The following is a 17,812-nucleotide window of genomic DNA, read 5'->3' as shown; positions in this document are numbered from 1 at the left end:
GCATCAGGACCCTGTCAGGTGTGTATGGGGATTCACAGTGTATCAGGATCCTGCCAGGTGTGTGGGGGGCTTGACAGTGTATCAGGATCCTGCCAGGTGTGTATGGGGATTCACAGTGTATCAGGACCCTGTCAGGTGTGTGTGGGGATTCACAGTGTACCAGGATCCTGCCAGGTGTGTCTGGGGATTCACAGTGTATCAGGATCCTGCCAGGTGTGTATGGGGATTCACAGTGTATCAGGATCCTGCCAGGTGTGTATGGGGATTCACAGTGTATCAGGATTCTGCCAGTTGTGTATGGGGATTCACAGTGTATCAGGTTCCTGCCAGGTGTGTATGGGGATTCACAGTGTATCAGGATCCTGCCAGGTGTGTATGGGGATTCACAGTGCATCAGGATCCTGCCAGGTTTGTATGGGGATTCACAGTGTATCAGGATCCTGCCAGGTGTGTGGGGGGCTTGACAGTGTATCAGGATCCTGCCAGGTGTGTATGGGGATTCACAGTGTATCAGGACCCTGTCAGGTGTGTGTGGGGATTCACAGTGTACCAGGATCCTGTCAGCTGTGTATGGGGATTGACAGTGTATCCGGATCCTGTCAGGTGTGTATGGGGATTCACAGTGTATCAGGATCATACCTGGTGTGTATGGGGATTCACAGTGTATCAGGATCATACCTGGTGTGTATAGGGATTCACAGTGAATCATGATCCTGCCAGTTGTGTATGGGGATTCACAGTGTATCAGGACGCTGTCAGGTGTGTATGGGGATTCACAGTGTATCAGGACCCTGTCAGCTCTGTCTGGGGATTGACAGTGTATCCGCATCCTGCCAGGTATGTCTGGGGATTCAGAGTGTATCAGGACCCTATCAGGTGTGTATGGGGATTCACAGTGTATCAGGACCCTGTCAGCTCTGTCTGGGGATTGACAGTGTATCCGCATCCTGCCAGGTATGTCTGGGGATTCACAGTGTATCAGGATCCTGCCAGGTGTGTATGGGGATTCACAGTGTATCAGGATTCTGCCAGGTGTGTATGGGGATTCACAGTGTATCAGGTTCCTGCCAGGTGTGTATGGGGATTCACAGTGTATCAGGATCCTGCCAGGTGTGTCTGGGGATTCACAGTGTATCAGGATTCTGCCAGGTGTGTATGGGGATTCACAGTGTATCAGGATCCTGCCAGGTGTGTATGGGGATTGACAGTGTATCAGGATCCTGCCAGGTGTGTATGGGGATTCACAGTGTATCAGGATTCTGCCAGGTGTGTATGGGGATTCACAGTGTATCAGGATCCTGCCAGGTGTGTATGGGGATTCACAGTGTATCAGGATCCTGCCAGGTGTGTATGTGGATTCACAGTGTATCAGGATCCTGCCAGGTGTGCATGGGGATTCACAGTGTATCAGGATCCTGTCAGGTGTGTATGGGGATTCACAGTGTATCAGGATCCTGCCAGGTGTGTATGGGGATTCACAGTGTATCAGGATCCTGCCAGTTGTGTGTGGGGATTCACAGTGTATCAGGATCCTGCCAGGTGTGTATGGGGATTCACAGTGCATCAGGATCATAACAGGTGTGTATGAGGATTCACAGTCTATCAGGATCATACCTGGTGTGTATGGGGATTCACAGTGCATCAGGACCCTGTCAGGTGTGTATGGGGATTCACAGTGTATCAGGATCCTGCCAGGTGTGTGGGGGGCTTGACAGTGTATCAGGATCCTGCCAGGTGTGTATGGGGATTCACAGTGTATCAGGACCCTGTCAGGTGTGTGTGGGGATTCACAGTGTACCAGGATCCTGCCAGGTGTGTCTGGGGATTCACAGTGTATCAGGATCCTGCCAGGTGTGTATGGGGATTCACAGTGTATCAGGATCCTGCCAGGTGTGTATGGGGATTCACAGTGTATCAGGATTCTGCCAGTTGTGTATGGGGATTCACAGTGTATCAGGTTCCTGCCAGGTGTGTATGGGGATTCACAGTGTATCAGGATCCTGCCAGGTGTGTATGGGGATTCACAGTGCATCAGGATCCTGCCAGGTGTGTATGGGGATTCACAGTGTATCAGGATCCTGCCAGGTGTGTGGGGGGCTTGACAGTGTATCAGGATCCTGCCAGGTGTGTATGGGGATTCACAGTGTATCAGGACCCTGTCAGGTGTGTGTGGGGATTCACAGTGTACCAGGATCCTGTCAGCTGTGTATGGGGATTGACAGTGTATCCGGATCCTGTCAGGTGTGTATGGGGATTCACAGTGTATCAGGATCATACCTGGTGTGTATGGGGATTCACAGTGTATCAGGATCATACCTGGTGTGTATAGGGATTCACAGTGAATCATGATCCTGCCAGTTGTGTATGGGGATTCACAGTGTATCAGGACGCTGTCAGGTGTGTATGGGGATTCACAGTGTATCAGGACCCTGTCAGCTCTGTCTGGGGATTGACAGTGTATCCGCATCCTGCCAGGTATGTCTGGGGATTCAGAGTGTATCAGGACCCTATCAGGTGTGTATGGGGATTCACAGTGTAACAGGACCCTGTCAGCTCTGTCTGGGGATTGACAGTGTATCCGCATCCTGCCAGGTATGTCTGGGGATTCACAGTGTATCAGGATCCTGCCAGGTGTGTATGGGGATTCACAGTGTATCAGGATTCTGCCAGGTGTGTATGGGGATTCACAGTGTATCAGGTTCCTGCCAGGTGTGTATGGGGATTCACAGTGTATCAGGATCCTGCCAGGTGTGTCTGGGGATTCACAGTGTATCAGGATTCTGCCAGGTGTGTATGGGGATTCACAGTGTATCAGGATCCTGCCAGGTGTGTATGGGGATTGACAGTGTATCAGGATCCTGCCAGGTGTGTATGGGGATTCACAGTGTATCAGGATCCTGCCAGGTGTGTATGGGGATTCAGAGTGTATCAGGATTCTGCCAGGTGTGTATGGGGATTCACAGTGTATCAGGATCCTGCCAGGTGTGTATGGGGATTCACAGTGTATCAGGATCCTGCCAGGTGTGTATGTGGATTCACAGTGTATCAGGATCCTGCCAGGTGTGCATGGGGATTCACAGTGTATCAGGATCCTGTCAGGTGTGTATGGGGATTCACAGTGTATCAGGATCCTGCCAGGTGTGCATGGGGAGTCACAGTGTACCAGGATCCTGCCAGGTGTGTATGGGGATTCACAGTGTATCAGGATCCTGCCATGTGTGTATGTGGATTCAAAGTATATCAGGATCCTGCCAGGTTTGTGTGGGGATTCACAGTGTACCAGGATCCTGCCAGGTGTGCATCGGGATTGACAGTGTATCAGGATCCTGCCAGGTGTGTATGGGGATTCACAGTGTATCAGGATCCTGCCAGTTGTGTGTGGGGATTCACAGTGTATCAGGATCCTGCCAGGTGTGTGTGGGGATTCACAGTGTATCAGGATCCTGCAAGGTGTGTCTGGGGATTCACAGTGTATCAGGATCCTGCCAGGTGTGTATGGGGATTCACAGTGTATCAAGATCCTGTCAGGTGTTTATGGGGATTCACAGTGTATCAGGATCCTGCCAGGTGTGTATGTGGATTCACAGTATATCAGGATCCTGCCAGGTGTGTGTGGGGATTCATAGTGTACCAGGATCATGCCAGGTGTGCATGGGGATTCACAGTGTATCAGGATCCTGCCAGGTGTGTATGGGGATTGACAGTGTATCAGGATCCTGCCAGGTGTGTATGGGGATCCACACTGTACCAGGATCCTGCCAGGTGTGCATGGGGATTCACAGTGTATCAGGATCCTGCCAGGTGTCTGGGGGGATTCACAGTGTACCAGGATCCTGCCAGGTCTGCAAGGGGATTCACAGTGTACCAGGATCCTGCCAGGTGTGTTTGGGGATTCACAGTGTATCAGGATCCTGCCAGGTGTGTACGGGGATTCACAGTGTATCTGGATCCTGCCAGATGTGTACGGGGATTCACAGTGTATCTGGATCCTGCCAGGTGTGTATGGGGATTCACAGTGTATCAGGAAACTGCCAGGTGTGTATGGGGATTCACAGTGTATCAGGATCATACCAGGTGTGTATGAGGATTCACAGTCTATCAGGATCATACCTGGTGTGTATGGGGATTCACAGTGCATCAGGACCCTGTCAGGTGTGTATGGGGATTCACAGTGTATCAGGATCCTGCCAGGTGTGTGTGGGGCTTGACAGTGTATCAGGATCCTGCCAGGTGTGTATGGGGATTCACAGTGTATCAGGACCCTGTCAGGTGTGTGTGGGGCTTCACAGTGTATCAGGATCCGGCCAGGTGTGTATGGGGATTCACAGTGTATCAGGAACCTGTCAGGTGTGTGTGGGGATTCACAGTGTACCAGGATCCTGTCAGCTGTGTATGGGGATTGACAGTGTATCTGGATCCTGTCAGGTGTGTATGGGCATTCACAGTGTATCAGGATCATACCTGGTGTGTATGGGGATTCACAGTGTATCAGGATCATACCTGATGTGTATGAGGATTCAGAGTGAATCATGATCCTGCCAGGTGTGCATGGGGATTGACAGTGTATCCGGATCCTGTCAGGTGTGTATGGGGATTCACAATGTATCAGGATCTTACCTGGTGTGTATGGGGATTCACAGTGAATCATGATCCTGCCAGGTGTGTATGGGGATTCACAGTGTATCTGGACCCTGTCAGGTGTGTATGGGGATTCACAGTGTATCAGGACCCTGCCAGGTCTGTCTCGGGATTCACAGTGTATCAGGATCCTGCCAGGTGCGTATGGGGATTGACAGTGTATCAGGATCCTGCCAGGTGTGTATGGGGATTCACAGTGTATCAGGATCCTGCCAGGTGTGTGTGGGGATTCACAGTGTATCAGGATCCTGCCAGGTGTGTATGGGGATTCACAGTCTATCAGGATCCTGCCAGGTGTGTATGGGGATTCACAGTGTATCAGGATCCTGCCAGGTGTGTATGGGGATTCACAGTGTATCAGGATCCTGCCAGGTGTGTCTGTGGATTCACAGTGTACCAGGTTCCTGCCAGGTGTGTATGGGGATTTCACAAGTGACAAAGATCAGCAGCTGAATTAAGTGAAATAATGCAACCTCCACATATTTATGGATAATTCAGAAATCTTATGATCTGTAATTTGAATCTACACAGAATAGTTGAGTATTGATGACAAATCTAAACGAGGTTAATTTCTGTTCCCCAGCCCTTGAAGTTCTGATTCCCAGATTGTGACAATCTCCAATAAATGACTGCAGTCAAACATTCTGATTCTCAGAAGTGAAATAAAGGGTTTGAAATCCCCATTTCATCACTTACCTTTCAGGTGACTGGGTATTTCAGATAAACCTCGTCCGATGTTCATAGAATCAAATGGATCAGGACCTGTTTAAATCAATGAGCTTTCATGAAATCAGATCTGTGTAATATTATAGTAAATTCTACAGTGTTTCAATCTGAAATTGAATTCAGTGTGTCATTTTACCGTACCAAGTTCCTGCATCTGTTTCAGTATTTTGTCCAACTTTGGTATCACAAGGTGCATTTTCACAAAGGATTCCCACATCACCCTTCGGGCCCGAGAGCCTTTCTCCATCACCAGATTTAGGAGAAGTTTGGAACTGTCCGCCCTGTTTCCCTTCTCCACGAGATCAACGACTTTCTGTCAAGAATAATAATGAATATATTGGTCTCTCCTTTTCCCAGTCCCACAAAAACTGTTTCCATTTTGTTTTTAGACAACACAAGAGTTATACCCGAACCGTTCCCCTGCCCTTTATACAGATACTGAACGATCCACTGGGGATTTTCACCTCTTCGTATCATTGTTTCAGATTCACTGTATTTTCAGTTTGATCCATTTCTTTCCTATTTGACTTGTTTCTATTCTGTCACATTCTATGATTCTCAGATCTGATATCCTGTTAGTTCTGTGATGTTTAAATAATCCAAACTCATTCTGTGTCCCTCCCACTTACCCGATGTTCCTGTCCACTGAAATGCCTCGCGTATGTTAACAACGAGCTGACTCCGTCCACCACTTCTTCAATAGCCTGTTCTAGTCTGTCCCGGTAGAATTTCGTCAACTGGAACAGCTGGTAATTGTCGCACTTTGTCAGGAACTCAGTGATTGGATCTGTGAACAAAAATGGACAAAACTAAACACATTATTGTCTTTCCATCCGGGCGGCTACATTTCCTCATATACCAAACGGATGAAGCCGCCTTGTGAGCCACATTATCAAACACCTTCTGAAAACCCATGTACATCGCCTGTGCTGCATCCCATCCATCTATATGGTCACCTCTCAACAAAGCTGTATTAAATTTGTCAAATACGGCTTGTCTGCAGCGAATCAGTTCCTGCCGCCCCCCCCACCCCTGATCTTCCCCTGTATCTCTAAATGTTCACTAATTTTACCTGGAATTACAGATTCGAGGAGTTTGCCCACTACTGACAGAGACTAATTGGTCTCCAGTTACCGTTGAGCCTCTCTCCTTATTTTACCAGACATATTACTTGGGCTCCTTCAGTCTACCTGGATATTTTTGATAACAATCGAGGATTGAGAAATTGTGGTCAGGGTCCCTCCTATCTCCTCTCTAACTTCCTTTAACAGCCTCTGGTGTGTTATCTCTGGGCCCAGTGATTTATCCACCTCAGCGAAGTTTCTCAGATCCAAATCCTTCTCTAATTATGGGCCCACATCCTCTTCTAGTGCACCAACACTTCCACTTCCACCATCATTTTTAGAAATTAAAGGAAATATTTTGTATCTCCCCAAACCTTCATCCACAACTAGTTTCCCCCAGTTCCCCTCTATCTCACCTCCACTGATTGCTGGCCTGCAAAACCCACCGAGAATTGTGCTATTTCCCTTCCTATTACTTAACTGTGTACATATGGATTCTATCTTAACACAGCTCCCTGGAACAGCCTTATGTTCTACACCTCTCCATCCCTCTGTCCTCCTTTAAGACTCTTCTTAAAACCTACCTCTTTGTCCAAGCTTTTTGTCTCCTGTCCTCATATCTCCTTATTAGATTCAGTGACAAATTGTGTTTGATAATCGCTCCCGTCACACACCCTGGGTCGGTTTACTACATTAAATTTGCAACATAAACACAATTTGTTATTGTTCCAGCTCTGTCATAGAACCTTTATTAATACTGAAGACCAGGGGTATTTTTCTCTCCCCTCAAAATGTTATAACCAGGAGCATTTCGCTCTGAGCCTTGTGTGAACTCTGGCCCTGTCTTACAGATACTAGATCACATCTGTCATGTTTCTGATTTTCCGAATGTGTTTGGAATTATTTGTTTATTCACAGACATAACACACAATCCTAACTCCGATTTTTTGTAATGTTGACCCATTTTCGTTTCTTGTTTTTTTTAATACCAAGTGACTTTCTCCCTCAATATTTCAAAACCACCTTCCTTTTTACCTGCTAATAACTTTTCACTGTTTCATAAATCTTCGTTCCTGCTCCAGGTTTCATTAATTCCACTCTCTTGTCTCAGATCCGGAGTTTCCCCATCCTCCAGTCATATCAGCTGAAACCCTCCCACTGCTCCATTCACCCAGTCTGTAAAACCATTGTTGGTCGGTTCAGACCGTGACCGTCCCTTCCCTTCCCTTCTCGCTGAACTCACGCCAGTCCCCAAGACCGTGAACCTTTCCCTCCTGCTCCATTCACCCAGTCTGTAAAACCATTGTTGGTCAGTTCAGACCGTGACCGTCCCTTCCCTTCTCCCTGAACTCGCTCCAGTCCCCAAGACCGTGAACCCTTCCCTCCTGCTCCATTCACCCAGTCTGTAAAACTATTGTTGGTCGGTTCAGACCGTGACTGTCCCTTCCCTTCTCCCTGAACTCACTCTTGTCCCGAAGACCGTGTACTCTTCCCTCCTGCTACAGCCCTGCAGCCACACATTTGCCTACCTCCTTAAGCAGCCCAGTGCAAACCAATTCGGAGATCACCAGCGAGAGGCCTTGTTTTTAGTTTAGACCCTGAGCCTTAATATTCCCACCATAAATGTATTTCTCTCCGTGTTATTGATTCCGAACATAACTATTCACTGCTCTCGTTTCCATCCCAGAGATGGTCCCACCTGTTCCAGGATGTTCTTCCCTCTGACACCAGGGAGGCAACTTACCATTCGGGACCTGCTCAGTGCTACAGAAGAGTCTGTGTATTCCCTGACTATGGAATATCCCACCACTATCATTCCACCATTCCTGTGACCCACCTGCCTCTCACCCCCTGCCCCACGCGGGGTGTCCCCCTGCTGCCCGATCTCACACTGTTACTCAGGAAGACCATCCTCTGAGTCACTGTCTCTAACCACCTTACAGTCCCCAACACCAGGTATCTATTGGACAGTTCCAATACTCAGGAGATCCCTCCACCTGTGACTGCACTGTCCCTCGAGATGGTAACTCACTTCCCCCTATCTTCACAGTATCTGCGCAGTTACCTCTTCCAGTGTGAGCTGCAGGTTCTTGCTCGTGATCTGGACCCTTTGTCAGGACAGAAATTCAATTTTGAAGAATTTGCTGAACCTACCTGTGTCCATTCTCATTCTTGTTGAAGATGTTGGCTTTTCTCCCCTGTTTGAACCTTCAGCCATGGTGGTGACAAATTCCCAGATTCTGATGCTCTGTAATAAATATAATATTAATAGGAGAGTTAGACAGAAATATTAAAATGAGCAGGAGAGCGTTCCCTTGTTAAACATGTTACAAAGCCCCTCTTCCCCCATCAGTGCAACAGCTGTTATCTCTAATATCGAGCATTTCCTGAGTGTTATGATCAACACTCCACATCTGGTGTGACACAGACAGCTGCCCCGTGAAATCCAGTAAGTCCCGCTGATCTCCACAACCCAGTTACTGTCGGCCGAGACTCTGCACTGGGAGGGCCCATTTGTAAGCTTCACTCGCACATTGCAGATCAAAAACAGCTTTATTCCTCAGGTAGTTAATATTCTGGAAGGAAATATGGAGCAGGGTGATCATTGGTGAATTAAATGACCCTTCACTCGGTTTAACACAGTCTGGTGATATTGTATTATTTTATTCACATAAGTATTTGGTATTTTTGATTTGTTGAGTTTTGATTTTAAATCCTGTTACTTTATGAATATGATATCTATCCACATATACAATATATAGCAGAGTGTGATTCCTCTGGTCTGTATGGGCAGTGACAGTGTGCATGTGTTCATGGAGATGTGTCCTAGTTGGTGCTTCTGTTAGAAAATATTCATCACATTCCTCATGGTGTCAGCAGCTGATTAATGAGCACAGTAGGAGGTGAGAAGATTTACCACTGTTCTAATATTAACACTAGTGAGCACTGTCGGAGGTAAGATTTATCACTGTTCAATTATTAACTGTAATGAGCACTTTAGGAGGTAAGGAGATTTACCACTGTTCTAACATTAACAGTAATGAGCACTTTAGGAGGTGAGGAGATTTACCACTGTTCTAATATTAACACTAATGAGCACTGTAGGAGTTTAGGAGATTTACCACTGTTCTAATATTAACACTAATGAGCACTGTAGGAGGTGAGGAGATTTACCACTGTTCTAATATTAACACTAATGAGCACTGTAAGAGGTGAGGAGATTTACCACTGTTCTAATATTAATGTTATGAATTGTGTAACTTTAAACATTTCGGTGATGCACAGTCCTAATTTATGGAATGTCGCCAGGGTTCTTACAATCTCAATAAACACCATAAATCGTCAAGTGGCAGATTGTACTGTTTTTATACAATCACCTGTGTGTGTCTCGCTGTGTGCGTGTATCTCACGGACGTGCCGACCAATCAAACTATCAGTCAATGTCCTTTCCTTTCATCACTGTGGAAATGTAAAAGTGATTATGTCTCGGATCAGTAATTTCTCCAAACTATAGTTGAAGTTATTCACCGGCATTAATTTATAACCAAGTTTGGGATTTTGTAAAATTCAGTTGCTGCTGTTTCACTCACACTGACACTAGTATAAAAGCACACAACAGCAACAACTTGCATTGCCACAGAACCTTTAACCTCGAAAAAACATCCCAAGGTGCATCACAGAAGCCGAATCAGAATGAAAATGGCCATCATTTTGGTCGAAGAAATCGGTTTTAGGATGGTCTTTATTCTGACACAACCCACAAAATAATCAAATGGAAGAAATTTTACAAATCTTTATTAAAAATAAAATTTCCCCATCATTTTATCACCAATTTATATTGAAATGATAATAATTTAATTGAACTGCAAACGTGAAATCCAGAAATAGATTTACTGATAGGAAATAACATTGTGTAAAACTTCGCATCCAGTTCAGAATTGCAAGATGATTTATTTTGATAGCTGGATATGAAATATATTTCAATTCGGTAACGCTGTTTGGTACTACATTGATGTGGAGATGCCGGTGATGGACTGGGGTGTACAAATGTAACGAATCTTACAACACCAGGTTATAGTCCAACAGATTTATTTGAAAATCGCAAGCTTTCGGAGGCTTTCTCCTTCGTCAGCTGAGTGTGGGATTCCACGGAAGGTACAGCATTGATAGTCATAGAACAATGCCTGGTGATTACAGATAATCTTTCCAACTCTATATTCAGTAGTCTGGTACCTAATGTTTCACTGTCTGAACACTGTTCAATCCCGTTGATTGTCTTGACAACGGGCAGTTGGAAAGATTATCTGCAATCACCCAGGCATTGTTCTGTGACCATAAATGCGGTAATGTTCAAGGATTCCGACACTCACCTGACGAAGGAGAAAGCCTCCGAAAGCTTATGATTTTAAAATAAAGCTGTTGGACTATAACCTGGTGTTGTAAGATTCGTTACATTGGTACTACATTAACACAGAGTGTAATATCGATATTATGGGGACCATAAAGACGGGTTCTTTCCGAGTTGGTGCTGGACGCGGGGAGACACTATATATCTGCTGGGCTGTCCCTCAGACTGGAGTCACCTCTTAGATCAGACCCCTTCACTCTAAAACACACATAAGATTCATTTGTGACTGTGTGTTTTGAGACAGAAACTGATCTCACTTCACATTTCATTGCACGGCCTCATGCTGGATAATTGTACTCGGTTATCAGACTCTCCCAGTCTCATTCTCACCATTTCCCCCCTTACCTTGTAACATTTCTGGACTGTCGACAGGACCAGTGTTTATCTGAGGAAATGGGACTTTCTCTTACCTTTCTCCCCAGTCGATCTATGGAAGCTCTTTGAATCGGAAGGGTTCTCTCTGGTTGCTGCTCTCTCAATCCTGTGCTGATTCACCTGCTGTTGTTCCTCAGTCGACAATCCCTGTTTACTTCCAGCTGTGAACTTTTCGCAATCACTCCGTCATTCACCGGGAGATCTAATGATGGCAGGGCAGAAAATGAGACCAATATTGACGGTGTGAAGTAGAATGTAATGTGCACTTTTCCTCGAATGTTTAATTAAAATAAAAGTAATTGAAACTTAAACAATTGAATAACAAATATTTGATTGAATGAACAAACTGTTTGATGAACTCTGTTCCACATTCCATGTCTCTTTACCACCCCGACCACAATATGTGATCGTTTCATTCTCCAGCCCCAGTTAGAGGCAATTCCTTCTCCATGTCCTGCCCCTGTTTTGGGGATCACATTTGCTATTTTTGAATCAGTGGCCATTCCTTTATATTTTCTGGCTGAACTCCATCCATGGGCCAGATTCCCAATTTCCAAGTGTATTTTAGTGGCATCATCGACAAACAGGGAGAGTTGATGGGACAATATCCTCAGCGACATGGTTCGACCCACAGAAGGCAGCTGTACTGCCCCAACACCGTGACTGGGAAGTGTGACTATTTTAGTGAGTTCACTTCACTGAATATTTACATAACATAACATGGGACTGATTTATCACAGAAAGAAGAGATTTCCCCTGCTTTGAGTGTTACTGTTTATTGTGGACACTCCAATGAGTAAAAGTCCTGTTCACAGCTGTGGACTGGGTTTCTAACCGTCTTGAATTGACAGTTCCTGACTCAGAGGCTGGATGTTTCTCCAGTTAGCTGCAAATTCCAAAGTTATGGCATGTGGGGGTGGGGACGGAACGTTTGTAACTACAAGTGAGAGCTTTTATTTGGAATATTTAACCGTCAAATAATTATTATCTGTAATAACAACACCTCAGTGTGGGAATGTGGAGGGAACGTTGACCATATTTAAGAGAACAAGAGAAAATAGAAGCTCTCAGCAATTAACTAGTTTTTATTTTGCTATAAATGGTCATTGATGTACACAACTGGACGATAGATTACAACTCATTCACATGCCTGTAATAAAATATTTCTGATTAGATAAAATCAGGATCAGTAAGTGAATGATTTGAAGTAGAACGTGTGGACAAATATGGCCTACTCTTAGTTTTAGGATAAATCAAATCACTATCCCCAAAAATATCAATAGTTGATGGGGAATTGGAGTTGAAAGATTTATCGGGGCCACTCTCCAAACACAATGGATATGATCGAAGAACTCACACATTAGCGAGGGCACGGTGTCACCCAAGGATGACATTCTCCCGTGTCTGATACAACGGAGCGGGGAGGGCACTGTGTTACCACAGGATGACAGTTTACACAAGAGGCGGGGCAGGCACTCGAGGGCACACCGACCCCAAACGATGGCAGTGCACCATATGAGAGAGAGAGGAGGCGTGTGTATATCAGTCAGTGACTCTTTGTGTGTTTGATAGAGAGAGATAGGGGAAGTGCTTGCGTATCTGTATCAATGAATGAATCTGAATGTGTGTGCGTATATGAGAGAGGGAGCGTGAAACAGATTTTATCAGTGGGCAACTGAGGATTGTATAAGTATGAGAGAGAGACAATGGATGCCTCTGTATAACTGTGAGACTCTTAATGTGCGTTTATGTGTCTATGAGAGAGACAGAGCGAGAGAGAGAGGATGCATCTGTATATCTGAGTGACTCTGAGCAGGTGTGTGTATATGTGATGGAGGGAGACACAAAGTGTATCAGTAAGGGACTGACTGAGTGTGTGCGTATGTGAGAGGCAGAGAGAGGAGAGAGAAAGAGAAAAGAGTGAGTGTGTGTGTGAGAGAGGGAGACAGAGGATGCCTCTGTATATCAATGAGTGACAGAGTATCTGTGTGTATTTTCTGTTGGGGAGAAGCAGCAGGATGATGAAATCTAACCTTTAACCATCAACCACTTCTAAAATCCTACACAGACCGGTATTTAACAAGTTAAATTTCCAGAAGATACTTTTCCATATCAAACGTTGAATCAGACAAAGCAAGTGCAGACAACGTGCAAAGTACAAAAACCTCTTGCTCTTATCGATAAAAAGTTGGAGGAAGTGAGTTCCCAAAAACGGAAACCGTTCGCCTCTGTCTCTGCAAGTTTCAGCATGTTGCTTTTACTTTGTGTCACTCAGGGGCAGACATTTTGAAACCCTCTCAGTTCCCCCTTCAATTTGTTTTTTTTACAAGAAGGTTTATTCAATTCCACTGTGTTCTGATTAAAGTAGCTCTGGGTTTCAATTCGATCCTAACATTCACCTGAGAATAATGGGATCAACGGCATTTGGTGTTGATTAATTCTCTGCATAAGGTTTTATCTTTCATTCTGATCACCATCCGGTTCTACCCAGAACCGTGTGTGCGACGAGCTCTGCACTTAATGCAGAAATGTGTTTCCTTCGATATAATCCCCCACTCTGAGACATTCTCAGTCACTCACCCAATTCATCCAATGAAAAGACTGAAGCGACATGAGATCTGGTCCGCACGGCTCCTGTCCCCAGTGAAGACCCTGGTACTCGGGGATTCGGCTGATCCCCCGCCTTAATCTCCCTGTCCCCAGTCAGGACTCTGATACTCGGGGATTTGGCTGATCTCCCCGCCTTTCTCTCCCTGTCCCCAGTCAGGACTCTGATCGTCGGGGATTCGGCTGATCTCCCCGCCTTGCTCTCGCTGTCCCCAGTCAGGACTCTGGTACTCGGGGATTCGGCTGATCTCCCCGCCTTGCTCTCCCTGTACCCAGTGAAGACTCTGGTACTCGGGAATTCGGCTGATCTCTCCGCCTTGCTCTCCCTGTCCCCAGTGAAGATTCTGATATTCGGGGATTCTGCTGATCTCCCCGCCTTGCTCTCCCTGTACCCAGTGAAGACTCTGGTACTGGGGGATTCGGCTGATCTCCCCGCCTTGCTCTCCCTGTCCCCAGTCAGGACTGTGGTACTCGTGGATTCGGTTGATCTCCCCGCCTTCCTCTCCGCTCGACACAATCTGAGTGGAGCCCTCCAGGGCGTGTCAGCGCACATCAACCTCGCTGTCACCTCTTCCGCTGAATGTTACTGACATTTTAAGATCGTGAGGCGCATAACCCGAAACCTCGCGTTGCCTTTACTCTTCCTACCTGATGATTCACGTGGTTTTGATGCGAGTTAAGTTTCGTATTAAGTGCTCAAATTATGTAAATGCTTCGATTTACAATCCCCCCATTGATTTGAAGCAGACAGAACAGAAGGAGACCATTCGGCCCCTGCTGTCTGTGCTGGCTCTTTGAAAGAGCTATCCATTTAATCCTACTCCCCTGCACTTTCCCAATGGTCCTGCAACCTTTCTCCTTTACAAGTGTTTATCCAATTCCATTTTGAAAGTTACTAAACAAATTTGTTCACCGCGAGCGACTGGACAGACAGAGCATCGGTTATAGACAGAGTCATTGGGGTAGATTTTAAACACGAATCTGCTTCCACAGCCCTATCAGGCATTCGGTTCCAGATCAGAAAAACTCGCTGCGTAAAGAAAATTCCACTCATCTCCCCCCTGGCTTTATTGCCAATTCTCATCAATCTGCGTCCTCTGGTTAGCGACCCTCCTGCCAGTGGAAACAGTTTCTCCATATCTACCCAATCAAAACTCCACTATGAAATCTCCACTTAACCTGCTCGAAGAAGAACAAACCGAGATTTGAAGTTCCTCGGGCCAGACGCAGAAAATTGCAGGATATTCGCTGGAAGTTAATGTTACTGAAGTCAATGGAAATTACTGAGGGAGATAGTGAATGGGTGACCAACAGACAGAGGAAGGGTAGGAAGGCAGTGCAGGGGTCCCCTGCGGTCATCTCCCTCCAAAACAGGTATACCGTTTTGGATACTGTTGTGGGAGATGGCTCACCAGGGGAAGGTGGCAGTGGCCAGGTTCATGGCACCGTGGCTGGCTCTGCTGCACAGGAGGGCAGTAAAAAGAGTGGCAGAGCTCTCGTGATATGGGGACTCGATTGTAAGGGGAATAGACAGGCGTTTCTGCGGACGCAACCAAGACACCAGGATGGTATGTTGCCTCCCTGGTGCAAGGGTCAGGGATGTCTCGGAGCGGCTGCAGGACATTCTGGAGGGGGAGGGTGAACAGCCAGTTGTCGTGGTGCATATAGGCACCAACGATATAGGTAAAAAACAGGATGAGGTCCTACAAGCTGAATTTAGGGAGGTAGGAGTTAAACTAAAGAGTAGGACCACAAAGGTAGTAATCTCAGGATTGCTACCAGTGCCACGGGCTAGTCAGAGTAGGAATGACAGGATAGCTAGGATGAATACGTGGCTTGAGAGATGGTGCAAGAGGGAGGGATTCAAATTCCTGGGCCATTTGAACCGGTTCTGGGGGAGGTGGGACCAGGACAAATTGGACGGTCTGCATCTGGGCAGGACTGGAACCAATGTCCTCGGGGGAGTGTTTGCTAGTGCTGTTGGGGAGGGTTTAAACTAATGTTGCAGGGGGATGGGAACCGATGCAGGAAGTCAGTGGGAAGTAAAGTGGTGACAGAAACAAAAGGCAGTAAGGGAGAGTGTACAGAACATGACCGGACAGATGGTCTGAGAAAGCAGGGCAAAGACCAAGGGAAGTCTAGATTAAACTGCATTTATTTCAATGCAAGAAGTCTGATGGGCAAGGCAGATGAACTCAGGGCATGGATGGGCACATGGGACTGGGATGTTATAGATATTACTGAAACATGGCTAAGGGAGGGGCAGGACTGGCAGCTCAATGTTCCAGGGTACAGATGCTATAGGAAAGATAGAGCAGGAGGTAAGAGAGGAGGGGGGGTTGCGTTCTTGATTAGGGAGAACATCACGGCAGTAGTGAGAGGGGATATATCCGAGGGTTCGCCCACTGAGTCTATATGGGTAGAAATGAAAAATATGAAGGGAAAGATCACTTTGACAGGATTGTACTACAGACACCCAAATAGTCAACGGGAAATTGAGGAGCAAATATGTAAGGAGATTACAGACAGCTGCAAGAAAAATAGGGTGGTAATAGTAGGGGACTTTAACTTTCCCAACATTGACTGGGACAGCCATAGCATGATGGGCTTGGATGGAGAGAAATTTGTTGAGTGTATTCAGGAGGAATTTCTCATTCAGTATGTGGATGGCCGGCGAGAGAGAGGGCAAAACTTGACCTCCTCTTGGGAAATAAGGAAGGGCAGGTGACAGAAGTGTTAGTGAGGGATCACTTTGGGACCAGTGATCATAATTCCATTAGTTTTAAGATAGCTATGGAGAATGATAGGTCTGGCCCAAAAGTTAAAATTCTAAATTGGGGAAAGGCCAATGTTGATGGTATTGGACAGGAACTTTCAGAAGTTGATTGGGAGAGTCTCTTGGCAGGCAAAGGGACGTCTGGTAAGTGGGAGGCTTTCAAAAGTGTGTTAACCAGGGTTCAGGGTAAGCACATTCCTTATAAAGTGAAGGGCAAGGCTGGTAGAAGTAGGGAACCTTGGATGACTCGGGAGATTGAGGCCCTATTCAAAAAGAAGGAGGCATATGACATGCAGAGGCAGCTGGGATCAAGTGGATCCCTTGAAGAGTATAGAGATTGCCGGAGTAGAGTTAAGAGAGAAATCAGGAGGGCAAAAAGGGGACATGAGATTGCTTTGGCAGATAAGGCAAAGGAGAATCCAAAGAGCTTCTGCAAGTACATAAAGGGCAAAAGAGTAACTGGGGAGAGAGTAGGGCCTCTTAAGGATAAACAAGGTCATCTATGTGCGGAACCACAAGAGATGGGTGAGATCCTGAATGAATATTTCACATCGGTATTTACAGTTGAGAAAGCCATGGATGTGAGGGAACTTGGGGAAATAAATTGTGATGTCTTGAGGAGTGTACATATTACAGAGAGGGAGGTGCTGGAAGTCTTAACGCGCATCAAGGTAGATAAATCTCCGGGACCTGATGAAATGTATCCCAGGACGTTATGGGAGGTTAGGGAGGAAATTGCGGGTCCCCGAGCAGAGATATTTGAATCATCGACAGCTACAGGTGAGGTGCCTAAAGATTGGAGGGTAGCAAATGTTGTGCCTTTGTTTAAGAAGGGCGGCAGGGAAAAGCATGAAACTACCAGATTGTCGTAAAAACCCATCTGGTTCACTAATGTCCTTTAGGGAAGGAAACCTGCCGTCCTTACCCGGTCTGGCCTATATGTGACTCCAGACCCACAGCAATGTGGTTGATTCTTAATTGCCCTCTGAAATGGCCTAGCAAGCCACTCAGTTGTAAAATCTCGCTACGAAAAGTCATAATAAGAATAAAACCGGACGGACCACCCGGCATCGGACGACTAGGCACCGGACACGACAACGGCAAAACACCAAGCCCAGTCGACCCTGCAAGGTCCTCCTTACTAACATCTGGGGACTTGTGCCAAAATTGGGAGAGCTGTCCCACAGACTAGTCAAGCAACAGCCTGACATAGCCATA

The 17,812-nt window shown here is 46.3% G+C and overlaps 1 protein-coding gene across 4 annotated transcripts in view; it reads right to left on the bottom strand.

Annotated features, from left to right (window-relative positions):
- LOC137313339 (NACHT, LRR and PYD domains-containing protein 3-like) overlaps window positions 1-17,812 on the bottom strand; it is a 78,402-nt gene that overhangs the window by 17,955 nt on the left and 42,635 nt on the right. Inside the window, exons 3-8 of one of the 4 annotated variants that reach the window (XM_067979463.1) lie at window positions 11,247-11,413; window positions 9,806-9,887; window positions 8,583-8,676; window positions 5,994-6,151; window positions 5,506-5,677; window positions 5,335-5,400 (exon numbers count right to left, since the gene is read on the bottom strand). In XM_067979463.1, coding sequence (XP_067835564.1) covers window positions 5,335-5,400; window positions 5,506-5,677; window positions 5,994-6,151; window positions 8,583-8,646 — 460 coding nt within the window. In that variant the 5' untranslated portion in view covers window positions 8,647-8,676; window positions 9,806-9,887; window positions 11,247-11,413. Of the gene's footprint in view, window positions 1-5,334; window positions 5,401-5,505; window positions 5,678-5,993; window positions 6,152-7,012; window positions 7,117-8,582; window positions 8,677-9,805; window positions 9,888-11,246; window positions 11,414-13,791; window positions 14,338-17,812 lie in introns of those variants that run through there. The other 3 variants (XM_067979462.1, XM_067979461.1, XM_067979465.1) reach the window with 3 other exon arrangements.

This window comes from Heptranchias perlo, unplaced genomic scaffold (genome assembly GCF_035084215.1).
Source record: "Heptranchias perlo isolate sHepPer1 unplaced genomic scaffold, sHepPer1.hap1 HAP1_SCAFFOLD_47, whole genome shotgun sequence".
Lineage (NCBI taxonomy): Eukaryota > Metazoa > Chordata > Chondrichthyes > Hexanchiformes > Hexanchidae > Heptranchias > Heptranchias perlo.
The sequence above is the reverse complement of the archived record's forward strand: the minus strand, read 5'-3'. Positions and strand labels throughout refer to the sequence as shown.